Raw genomic sequence first — 12,949 nt, forward strand, 5'->3', positions numbered from 1 at the left:
TCCGCTCATCCATTACACTCTAAAATCATTTTGCTGCGAGTACTTCTTATCAAAGCATACACAATGTCAACCAGACTTGCAGGACTAAATTAATGTTAGTTTTTTCTGAAAACTGGCCTCTAAACTGTAATGTGCCTCATCTTTTTTTTGCCCAAAACTTATTGCACACATTATTTACCAGACTCCCTATGTAGATTGCAGTGAGATAACCTTATGCAATCTAGAGATTAGCAAATGTGCAGGTATTTATTCGGCTAATATGGACATATTGAGCATTTTACAAAAACATTCTTACAATAATTTATTTGACACTAGCCTCGTCTCATTCTGTACTTATTGTGCCTTTACAGCCGTCTTCTGCAGCTGTAGTACAGCAGGTAAGCCCTTCAATTTCAGTGTTGTTTCCGCTGCCTTGTTATTCTGCTTTTGGGCGAGCAGTTCTTGTGGCTTGGCATTTAGACTGAAGGTCACTGGCACATCTCGCAGGGTGCGGTGGCTGCAGCGGCACCGGTGACCTATGGCCCACACCCTCCCGACGCCGCAGCAGCCGCACAGATGGCACAAGTGAGGCTCGTTTCGCAGTTCCCGCCGCATTTGAGACGTTCGTCCTCTTGTACCGACGATCACCACGTTTGCGACATTTTTCATCGCGTCTATAACATTGTCGCTGCGTTCGTATAACTTTCGTCGTCGTGGTTGGGGTGAATCGACACTTCCAGAACATTGTATGGCATCTGCTGGGAACTGGTGCTTTCTTGCTGGTTCCTTGCACTGGAGTCTTCCCGGGATGTTTGGCCATGTCGAGTCGTTTTGGATGCTTGCCGAGCATAGAGAACGGTGCAACGAATGAATGTGCAAACGGAATTCGTTACAATGGAGCGGCAGATCAATAGGGTTCTGCTGCTTCTAATAACGAAGGAGCACAAACAGTGCTGCAGTGTTTACCATCCCAAGTTCAGACTTCACTCCGGCTAAGTGGGGCGTCCGTTTTTTGATAGGCTGACTGTCCGTAAACGGAGGCACGGAGCTTTGCTTGGCCATATCTCGAATGCTTTACGAGCAGCCGTGCACGGCTAAGGGTTTGGTTCTTTTGCCCGGTGCCCTGGGGACACGAATTGGCTCCGGTGCCGGGCACCGCTTTTGCGTTTCGCGTTTTCGGTTTTGCCTCCTTCCTTGGGTCATCGCTCTCAATTTGACTTTCAGGAGCCGGTGATGAGGGAGACTCCTGTCCACACGCCCAAGGCCAGTGCGGTAAGTAGATGACTGCCGACAGGGCAGTCACGGAGCCTCCAATTGCGCGATTCAAGACCTATGCAGCCGCCTGCTCCATTGTGTCAGCCAGCCCCAATTATACAGCCCTAAATTGTTAATTATAGTTACAGTGGAATTTCGTTAATTTGAACTCTTGGATAATTCAAACTAACATGCATGTCCCGTCCTATGTGTTTCTAGGAAGGAAACTCCTGGTAATTCAAACATTGCATTATTCAGACAATGTTTTAGTCCCCTTTGGGTTCAAATTGATGAGATTCCGCTGTAATATCATAGTTTTTTTTTGTTGTTGTTGTTTTTTTATCAGATTTACGATGCAGCTAGTCTTGTTTTTACTACAGTAGTATCTTTCTTGAACTAAAAATAGCCTTCTTAAGCCTATGCATCTCGAGTCACAACGAATTAATCTCGTGTTGTGTTTTGTGAAGTCGGAGCGTGGGCCCAACAAATTGAACCCAGTTTTTATAAATCTCGAAGATCAGTTTCACATGCTCTGACACTGTAATTTAGCACAAAGCTGAAACTGAGTGATGCATACGTATCTTCGATAACATAAAAAAAAACATGCTTCTCTTAATTAAAAATTACAACCAAGATTTAAAAAAAACATTTTTGGCTTAGTACGCAGTAAGCTCTTTGACTAAAGGTGATAAAGCATTCCTGTGAGCCATTGGAGCATTTTATTATTTAAGAAAAAAGGGAATGAGAACAAATTCAGGGTTATTTTCTTTGTGCACATTGCCATTTATTTTAAATCAAATGTCCACAAACCTTTTTCAGAACGACACAAAACATGCATACTAAGGCACGTTTACTCTGATATTTTTCAAAAAGTAATGCACAACCCAGCTGCGCATTCAAGCTAAGTTACAGCGTCAGAGCGCGAAACTGATTTTTGAGATTTATTAAAACTGGGTTTGATCTGTTTTGGGCCCTCGATGTCAAAAGTTGGAGTCATCAAAGAAATAGGATTTAGGGTGTGGGCACCAAAATCTGTATTTTTTTTCAGGACTCTTTTCCAGATAAAATTATTTTTTGTGAAAAGTGCATGCTGCCCAATTTTTGCTGAAGGTAAAAGAAATTGCAATTAGAATATAAGTCTGCAAATATGGGTGTCAAAATCAGTATTTTAGGGAGGGGGGGGGGGGGGGACTCATCTTGAGGTAGAATGTCCTTTGAGAAAGGTGCACGGCGACCAATCTTGGCTGCCCGTCACTTCCCAGACGGTGTCCAGCCTGGGCACGGTGCTGGTGGACGGGGTGAACTACCCCCGCTACCCGGTCCCGGACGTGTCCACGTATCGCTACGACGACAAGTCGGGCTACTACTACGACGCCTCCACGGGGCTGTACTACGACGCCAACTCGCACTACTACTACAACGCGGAGGCCCAGCAGTACATGTACTGGAACAACGACAAGCAGACCTACCTGCCGGCACCCACCAGCAGCTCCACGGCCGAGCAAGTGGCACAGGCGGCGGCCAACACGGGCGGAGGTGGGACCTTACCTTCATGTGGAACGTGTGCGAGGGCTGGGGCCCTCGAGCAAAGCCCTACATGGTGCCACAAAAACCGTCGCAAAACACTCACAGGCCATCGCAAAAACCATAATGAAAACCTCTCGGAAAGTCGTCGAAGAAACCATCACAAAACGCTGTCACAAAAAAGCCACAAGAACTTTCCTAAACAAACACCCACGAAACACACACACACAAAAAAAAAAAAAAAAACTTGCAAAATACTGTTACAAAAAACTTAACAAAAACTGCCGAAATATTCTCAGAAAAAGCAACCGCAAAAAATTTTTATCAAAAAGTGTTCCCAAAAAATCTTGAAAAAAAAAAAAACAGAAAAAAAAGATTGCGAAACACTCGTGAAAATTCGTCATACAAGAAAACTTCACCAAAAGCCATCCTAAAACACTAGCAAATTTTCTAGGAAAACCGTTGCACGCCCATTAAATCTAGCAGAATTGAGCGAGACTTCCCAAGCTGCAGAAAGCCCGTATATAAGCACCTAAAGCTGCCTCGTGACTACCCATTGGATTAAATATAATTAATTTTTTTATTTACAAATACATACTACATTTTTCAGTCGGGACATGTGGTAGCAGTGGAAACACAACAATTTCCAAATCGGCACAGTTGTCCAACAGCCAACAGTGCCTTTATAACACAGAACAAAGGGCTCACATGTTTATGCAATTCAGACATAGGTGGGAAAGTACAGCTGCGTACAAACAAAAGCTGAAGCACCGCAAAGATTGAGTTGAAACCACAATACGTGCTCTGAAGTCTTGTCATCCTACATGAGGCTACATCAGCACCGCCTTCAAGTCATTCTTTCTTGTGGTTTCCACAGAACATGTTACGGCTCGGCCCAGCAGTTTCCTTCCATGCACTTTTCGTACCGACAGAACATCGCATGATTCGACACAAAGTCTGCATCAGTGCTCGGTTAGAACTTGTGTGCTCACACTGGAAGCCCAGCCTACCCACCTAAACCGTAGGCTAAGCAAAAACACTGTCTGTTTGCCTTTACCTGACTGTTTCAGGATTGTGATGTCATTTGTAAGCCAGTGATAAATTTGGATTTTTTTTTTAATTTCTCGCGGAGGTAGATTTGTTGCGTCTTGGACGCACATTTTTGCTGTTAATCCACATTTTTCCGATAAATTACTCCGTGGCATCTCCAGCTATAGAGGTATGATTCTTCACAGCCCTCTCATATCGCCTATGACTGACTGGGTGTGAGGCAACTGAAAGTAACGATCACTGCTTTGTTTTTTTGCATAGACGGTACGGACGCCGAAAAGGGGAAGGGCGGCAAGAAAGAGGGCAAGGAGGACAAGGTGAAGATTGCCAAGAAAATTGCCAAGGTGAGATGGCGTCAAAGCACGAAGGGAATTCTGAAGGGCACCATTGCATCACATTTGTGCAGTTGTAAGCTCCCCATACCATATGCCGAAAACATTTTAGCGAAAATGTTAGAAGTACAGTCTCAGTCAAGGTAAGCCGAAACGATTGAGGGAAAGTGCAACTGATTCAAGAAAAAGGTGCGATAGTGTGCGGTACCGTGGCTCATTACATCCTTTTTTCTGTTCTGGAACGCATCTCGAGACACCTTGCCTACGCATTCCTAGCCAGTGCCCATCCGTGCTTCTCATTAGATTGTTTACATTTGGGCGGATAATCTTGGCACTGGACTCTGCATTCTTTACAACGATCGGGCCGAATCAAAAATGCAGTGTCACTGTGTGCTCTCGCTCGTACGTTTTTCTTTGTCGAAGCTATACTCGGCGTTGACTTTTTTGCGCTAGGTTATTGAGGCTGACACAGTTTCTGCGGCTCGGCTGACTTTGTCGGGCTGTAGCACCGGCTGCGCAGACAGCGCGACGGTGCAACAAGGTGCCCTTTCCCCGCGAGCGACGTCCGTCGCTCGTTTGCGTGGCGAAGCTAGGCAGTGGCTGACGGGACGGTCCTTTCCACTTCCTCCATGTGCGCAGGACATGGAGCGCTGGGCCAAGACGCTGAATCAGAAGAAGGAGAATGCCAAGCAGGGCCTGGTGGCCTCGCAGCCTACAGGCGACGAGCGGCAGTCCGCGGCCGCGGACGCCGGCTTTGCGGTCCTCGAGAAGCACCACACCGCGCCTGAGCGAATAGCCTTTGGGGGTAGCCTGCTCCAGCGAGAGGCTGCACTCGACACAACAGGCATCTCTGGTGAGTGCGATGGGGGGAGGGTTTGCGTCGTAGATCGCTCGAGTTTCTCCGGGAGGCATCTCGGATCCAATTTCGGGCTCTAAGCCACCGGTGGGACGCCTCGTGTCACGTTGCACATTACTCACGTAGCGAGTGCCACTCAGTAACGAATCTTGTCTGGTGTTGTCGCCTCTTCGTTATGTCTGAGCAGAGCGATTCTTTTTCTTGTCCGTCTGCGATCCAGCGATGGGGCCCCGGGAGTCCGTGCTGGTGCCGGAGTATGGGGCCGGGTCGGACTCTGACTCGGAGGCGGAGTCCGGTGGGGTGGACGAGAGCCGCCTGGTGGACTGGGCGAAGCTGGCCTGCCTGCTCTGCAAGCGCCAGTTCCCTTCCCGGGAGGTGCTCACTAAGCACACCCAGCTCTCAGACCTCCACAAGGTGGGTCGCTGCCGCTCCAATGCCACGTTTGTCCGGAGTTGGTTGAATGGGACTGCCCAATGTGTCGTACCATGCGACGCAAATGCCCTGAAGTCGGTGACGCGTGAAAACCGCGGTCACACTGCTGCGTAGTACATCACACAAAAGACGGTCTGCAGGCATGCACCAACTCTCCTTTGCCCCCCCCCGGTAATGTCCACCTCTCAGAAATTCCTGGGGAGAACCCTGCCTCATGCATGCAGCAAACACTGTCATTTGTATGGTGTACATGCTGTTTTAGTGTTTAGTAGCTCAGCCTCCAGCCCAAGCTTTCTACGGACAACTCGCTTTATGGGACGCTTTTTTGGGGGGGGGGGGGGGGGGGGGGGGGGGGGGGGGGGGGGGGGGGGGGAACTGAGGTTTCTTTATTGACGAGAGATCACTCCATAGAAAATTTGCTGAAAGGGAACATTGTGGTGGACGTCACTGACCCTTTGTGCTGCCTAGTGCCGCACAAAGGAGCTAAGAGAAATGAAAAGTGCGTAGTAGCTAGGGTTTTGTGTTTTTGGTGGTTCTTTTTCTCCATATTCAGGGGTGCTTCTCTGGGGATCATTTTGCCCACTGATTCTGTTTTTTGGTGTTGGACAAAAGTCACAGTTTTTTTCGATTCTCTCAGACTTCTGAGAAAACTGCCTCGAGAATTACTTTTGTTTATTTTCTTTTTATTGGAAGATACTGGAAACTCTGAACCCTAGCTAAGACTGCACCCGAACGCGGCTTCTTAAATCGTCTGTACTGGTTGCTCTCCCCGCAGCAAAACTTGGAAGCTCTGCGGTTGTCGAGGTCGACGGGTGGTCCAGATTCCCAGGTAAGTTTGTCTCAGTCGGACACGGCGGCTCCGCTCGAACGAACCAACAAGGAAGACGCGTTTCCTCGTCAAGTTAGTGTTGTAAAAGATGTGACACCTTGATAATATTACGAACGCAACTCGATCTTGGCCCGGTAAAGGGAAAGTTAATTGTAAGCTCAAGACCTTCTCTCTCTCTCTCTCCCCCTCTTTTGATGCATGGGATGTCGTCCTTGGTGACACCATCTCAAGTGATCTGAGGTGGTGAATTGGGCACTCGTTTCTGCTCTGTCACCAAGCATAGTACTGGGGATATTTTTTTCTTGGACTCTGGTTGCTTCCATATTTACGAGGCTGGTAAGCGGCTAGTTCTTGCATTTAAAGCCTGCTTACATTTGCTCTTAATGATTTTTTTTTTTATGGGATGGAATGCTTTAATTAGTTCCTTACTCATAAATGTCTTGACTGTGCTCCGAATTGAAGTTGCTTTTACGGTGGCTGACTGAAATGCCGGGCACTGAAACCGGTGGTGACAAACCCTGAGGAAGCCTACAGTGATGATAAGAACGTTCTGGTGTCTGAAAATGCCCCTTATCTGCTTGTGGCGATAAGGTGAAGCAACTGGAATAAAAAAAAAATGTGTAGGGTTAGTTACGTAATTGTACAATCAGTCCTGCTACAAACATCACAAACCAGCGATATACATACAAACTCATCTGACTTTGTAACCAGCGATATACCAAACACATCCGTGTTCGTTGGTATATCACAGAACGAAAGTGGACCACACTTTTTAAGCTACAAACCCTGCAACAGTGATAGATTGAGAACAGATATATACGTGAGAATGGTTTGTAGGCACCGCATGGCGAAGCAGTCGAAAGTGGCAAGAACAACTCGCGAGGAGCCTCGTGGAAGCATGAGAGCGTTGGCCGACATTTTGCTACGGCACCCGAGGCTCGCCTCCGGAACGACTTCCGGAAGCGACGCCTCGTACCCGAGCCGCTCGCGGGTTCCGCATCTGCTCCGTCCCCAAGTACCTCGCCCCCTCTTGAGGGACGCCTGTGGGTTTGGCCGCGACGCAGGGCAGCTACCGGGACAGGGCCCGGGGAGCGACGCATCAAGTACGGCCAGCCCGAGCCTCCCCAGACGGGCACGGTGCACAAAGAGAAAGTGGCTAGGCCCGTGCCGGCCCAGCAGTGAGTAGACAATGCCCGGAACGCTCCGTGCCGCGCCGTCCGGCCCCACCCCGTGCCTTGCTTTCCGGCATATCTTCGATCGATTTGTCAGTTTGCTCATTTGGGGGTTACTGTACTCCGTTTCACTTTAAAGGGCAGCGCTTGCAACGCTACTTGCAAGGAGGAGCTTCGATCGTCTGCAAACGTCGGCCTTTTTCGCCCGCCTTCCTTCTCGCCACTTGACAATCTTTCGGCGCAGGAGACGTCCGCAATTGAAGTGCAAATGCTCCCCGTGGTTTATGTTGTTCCCTCTCCTTAATTTAGGCTCCCTAGAGAACAAACTGGCATGCTGGCGCCACCTACAAGGTCGCCGTGGAACTGCATTTAACTAGAGCGAAGGTTTGGCGGTATCTGCGAGTTTGTAGATGCGCAATCATTTTATAATGTTAGCCCCGATAGACCCTGATCTTGCCTGGCAGTGAAAATAAATGCAGAAAGACACCAATCCCCCCCCCCCCCCAAAAAAAAAAGAATAATAGTGAACCACGACAAAATATCCCTGAATTATTAGAAAACTGAAACCCCAAAAAGTTGGAACTCTAGTTGTAAATTGAGGAGTTGCTGGTGGTTTTTAGCCGGGAGAAGCCAAATGAGGCAAGATGTGGAACATAAATTGGTACTAGATTGGGAAAGTTGCCGCCACTTTCTAAACACACCTCAAAGCACTCGGACTCGCATCAGAAGGTGGATATTACCTTGTTTAGCTGAAGCAGGAACTCTGCATGCTAACAAAGTAAACAAAAAGGACTCGGGTTCGTTTAGAGAGTTCTAGCCTGCCTGAAAATGGACCTTTTTCGAGTAACGAGCGCCGTCTGGGGAGTTGCCTGCGAACTACAGAGGAAGAGCAACCCAACATGTCTCCGCCCGCCAAAACACATTGGCATCGTGCCGTTGTATCGGTTTTCGGTGCTTTTTATACCCCATACTACCGATACTAAAAAACAAAGCGTCAAAATAGACTAAATATGTGCGAAGATAGATGGTCACAACATTGCTGTCGCCATTTTCGCGGGGCACCGCGTCCCAGTGTCCTGCGAAAATGGCGGCAGGGGCAGTGTACGCATGCGCAGAAGCGTACTGGAAAAAGGTCCATTTGGTTGGGGGGGGGGGGAGTGTTGTTGAGCGTTGGGTTGGTGCCCCTCTTAGCACACTTCTTGAGCATCACTCAGCCTCATTTAGCTTCCTCCACAAGTTACCAAGTTATCGTGAAACGGAGTATAGCAGAGTCATTTTGTTTGAGGTTCTGTAAAGGTGAAGGCTTAACAAACAGTAGCATCTATGTTAGACTACGTTATGAAGGCATAGCCGAGTTATCACTAGGCAGTAGACTCCGGTTTTAACGAAAGGAAACAAGAAACAATAAGCATTTGTTGATTAGTGAGATCACCGACCTTGAAGGACAATGGCACGAGAATTAGGTCAGCAAGCCGGTCGATTTTCAGTGTCTGTTTTTTTGTTCTGCTCAGGTCAGGGCTGGACGACAGTGTTTTAAATTACAATGGCAGTCGTTATCGGCAGAACCTTGCGAAAGAATCGAGAGCAACTTGCCTTCCTTGTTGCGAGACATTTCGCTTGAGAACGGTTCAGTTGTTATCATTGCACCGAGCAGAAGGGTAGAGGGATATAAAGAAAATGAAAAGTTCAGTATGATTGCTCTGAACAGGGCTCGATCTTTGACCCGTGCTCAAACTCGTCGGTCGTTTCACTAGCAGCGTTGCATTATAGGGAGCATGAAGTGTTGTAAGGGCGTACACAAATTGTAAATTAAATTTGAACCCTTAGTTTTTACCGTATTTGCTTGAATAAGAGCCGCACTTCCTATGAACAACGCCCTTACGTCTACGTACCTGCAGAAGACATATACAGCCAATCATCGCTTTCTGCATAGAAATAGGCAACGAATGACGAGCCCGAGAACACGATCGTCCCTAAATATGCGACCTGAGCAGATGAGCGTTTCCGCGAGATAATGTTTTCTTTGTCCCATAAATCGCCACTATTTTTCTACCGATCGGAATGATTCACTATCCTCGTACTCCGCCGGAAAGCAGACCCACAGGCTTTGTTCATTAACAGCGCGGCTATTACTCGAACAAATACGGGATGGGTTGTTTATTTTCACCGATAATCACCGTTTTAGCATCCGTGCCGAACAGATCGTCGAAATGCACAGATTTCCGAAGAATACATAAACACTGAAAAACATCCACCAACCTTCTTTATAGATAACAGCGGAAAATATGCCGAATATTTACGACCACGAGTCACCAGGACATCGAAGCTTCGTGCGTTGCGTGGCAACCATTTATAAAGGAGTATAACTCTGAACATGACACGCAGACGACGGATTTCCGGTTATCTGGAGGTGTTCTCTCGACGTAACGTAAGAAAACGTAGTCAAATGCTGCAACGTGAATGGGCCTTTGGTCTTCAAACGACTTGCCAGATACATTTTTCGAGGAATTAAGATAGTGAAAAGATATTATTCTTTCGAATCACGGTCGAGGCTAGGACGGAAAGCAGCGTGCACGAAAAGGGGAGCGGGGCCGGAGGGTGATTGGCGGTTGTGGCCAGCGTCGTCGTGACGTGTGGCTCCCCCTCTGTCCCCCTGCGAAGGAACTATGAGGAGCCGACGAAGGCGGGCATTGGCGAGGATAATATTGGCAACAAGATGCTCAAGGCCATGGGCTGGTCCGAGGGCCAGGGGCTTGGGAAGAGCAACACGGGCACCACCAACATTGTCGAGGTACGTGCCCACGGGGAGGCTCGGGGAGGCCACGAGAAGGGCGGGCCGGGGTGGTAACTTTGTGCGTGTAAAGACAAAGTCTTTGCACACTTCGCGTGTGCTGTTTTGGGGGCGGTCACGTCTGGCCCTCTGGTTTGTGTGGCCTCGCGACGGACCGCGGCGGGCACTACGAGCCGTCGCAGCCGATCCGGCTCGGTGGAGGTATTGCGTGGCTACCTGTTTCGTGGCTCTCCTCCCAAAGGGCACGCGATGCTTGCGCGGCGTTGGACTTGCTTCGATGGCTCGTAGCGCCTTCCGCAGTCTGCCCTGAGGATAAACAGAGGGCGGCGTCTCGCTGCTGCGATGTCGGGTTTCGACGTGGAAACGTCTCGGGCCACGACGTGGGAGTGAGCTTACGGAAACGACGTGTTGAAAATGGGAAAAAGACGTGCTGCGCCGTCGCCTCCGGGCGTAGGTGGCGGTACGGAGGCGTATGCACGCTGGACTGTGCCTAGCCATCTCCGACGGAGCAAGTTCAAACGTTTCACATTTTGGTCGCGCACCTATAGCTTCTGCAATTCTGGACCGATTTCGCGAATTCGAGCACCAATCGATTCGCTTGATCAAATTGCCTCTGGTGAAGGAAAAGTTCATTTTAAAAATTTAAAGAAGATGTTTCAATGGCCGTGTTTAAAAGGTAGAATGTGGTTTTGAGGGTTGCCAAGGTGCGAGTAGACACGTGTTAATTGAAAACGGCTAATCTTACCATTTTTTTAGTGTGTTCGGTGAGCGCGTAAGCGAGTAGTGTGCAATACAATCGGCTTGTGGACTTGCACTAGCCGCGCAGCCGAATCAAAAGGAAGTGTTACCATAAGAGAGCTACTATTCTGGCTTGTGTGCAAACGTCCCAGCGAAGAAACTTTGCAAGCCGTTCCTCTCGACTCCTGTGTTTTTGTTCTGTTTGTATCCTTTTTCGATATTTATTTCTTTATTTTTTTTTTTAAGATGCAGTTTACAATTTATTTCAGAAAATAGCTTAGGTATCATTCAGATTAGGGGGTAAAAAGAGAAATTTGCCTCCTAGTTGACCACTATGCCGTTTTGACATTGTGCCAATCTGGGAAAAGTTTCACTCGAAAATCGATTTAAAAATGTATATTATCCGAAATCAAGCTTCTATTTTGCCTTTACATCGATTACAGTGGGGCTTTGGATTTTATCATTTAGAAGAGCTATGCAATGATTTTCGGACCTGGCCTAATAATTTTGTGGGTTAGCGACCGTTACTTTTGGAATGGAGAGGAGGAAACCATTTTTTGCTGGTGCACATTAGCTTTAACTTAAGAAATGAAACCTCACCGTTTTCCGAGTCACATGCACGGCACAGTGATGTACCCAAGTGGGGCGCGGAGCTTCCAGTTGTGTTGTCCTTGGTGCCCCCCCGCAAGCGTTGTGCTCCCCCGATAATTCATCCCAACCACGCTCGTGAACTCGTCCCGTTCTCCGGAGGCTTCCGCCTTGCATCAGAAGGCCCTTCAAATTCCAGTATGGACAGAACAACTCCAGGGTGGAGAATAAAACTCGAGATGATTTAAATCGTGATTTAAATCCCACTATTTTTTTACTATGATGATTAAAAAAGTCTTCTTTAAATAAATTCACCAAGATATTTTTTCTTTTTGCCTTTTTTATATTGTTGGTGTTCATTTGTTTTGTATTTAAACTGAAATTCATCAATCAAGAGAAACGTGTAGCAGGCTCAGCATGAGTAAAAAGTGTTGCTCTTCCGAGAAAATCGGCCTTCCTTCTATCTTTCACTTTGTTGACTGGTTACATAATGTCCTTTTGCAAGCAAATCGGAACACAAAAGAAAAGGCAAATAACGCTTTCTCACAAACTGAAAAAATCAAGCTACTTGTGTATGTATGGCTTGGTTTACATCAAGAAAAGTTAGTTTATTAAAGTGTACTTTGAAGGCTTCAATATGCAGTAATTCTTTCTTTTGTAAGTGATTGGATGGATTGATGAATCAATCTGTCATGTTCCAAAGCAACAGTGTAGACTTTCCATTTTTCGGGGGGGGGGGGGGGGGGGTGCGCATTACCTTCTCGCCAGAACTGGAGATTGAAGCTAACGAAAGCACGCTGGGATTCCATTTCCTAGGTATTTTGTCAATAAAGGCAATGTGGGCATTATTTTGTTTACATGCCACTACTAGAAGCTCGTTACATGGCACGTAAACAGCGTCTCGGTAAGGATCATGGCCCGGGGCGGGGGGGGCCTCTGTCCCCCCGGATCTCATCAGAGGGGGCACGAGTCCCAATGCCCCCCCATAGTCTATGCCTATGTTCCAAAGTACATCTAGTGACGAAGAATCACTTCTTTTCTTTGCAGTGGTTTAAATCAAATTAATCTGATTTACAAATTTGATTTCTTTTTTTCCACCCTGGTCAGAACATTACAGCCTGTCGGCATCAGCTGATGTCTGCGGCGGGCAGTCGAACCCTAAAAGTAACAAGCTGCAAATTCTTTTAACATTGATAATTGTTGCGTGGATCTTTTGAACTTTTCAAGTCACCATAGTATAATAATGAAAACACACTCTTTTTATTATGTTGTCTCAATACCAACTGGCCTAAGTCGCCACATTGCACCATAGTATAAACCTTTCTCTAAGTGCACCTGATGATTAGAAAAACAATTTCAACCCCAGTAACATTGTTCCTGCTAGCTTCTTTACAATTTTTAAAC

At 47.4% G+C, this 12,949-nt stretch overlaps 1 protein-coding gene across 1 annotated transcript in view; it reads left to right on the forward strand.

Annotated features, from left to right (window-relative positions):
* The window catches only part of LOC120841475 (RNA-binding protein 5-A), a gene marked incomplete at its 3' end in the record, with an annotated part of 41,652 nt that extends 31,433 nt beyond the window's left edge, over positions 1–10,219 (forward strand). Inside the window, 11 exon segments of the mRNA XM_042286827.1 lie at positions 351–377; positions 487–564; positions 1,204–1,251; positions 2,496–2,769; positions 4,069–4,151; positions 4,779–4,992; positions 5,216–5,409; positions 6,203–6,256; positions 7,321–7,344; positions 7,346–7,434; positions 10,090–10,219. Coding sequence (XP_042142761.1) covers positions 351–377; positions 487–564; positions 1,204–1,251; positions 2,496–2,769; positions 4,069–4,151; positions 4,779–4,992; positions 5,216–5,409; positions 6,203–6,256; positions 7,321–7,344; positions 7,346–7,434; positions 10,090–10,219 — 1,215 coding nt within the window.
* Between the last annotated feature and the right edge of the window lie 2,730 nt (positions 10,220–12,949).

The sequence above is a fragment of the Ixodes scapularis genome, unplaced genomic scaffold (assembly GCF_016920785.2).
Source record: "Ixodes scapularis isolate PalLabHiFi unplaced genomic scaffold, ASM1692078v2 PGA_scaffold8__174_contigs__length_109621045, whole genome shotgun sequence".
NCBI lineage: Eukaryota > Metazoa > Arthropoda > Arachnida > Ixodida > Ixodidae > Ixodes > Ixodes scapularis.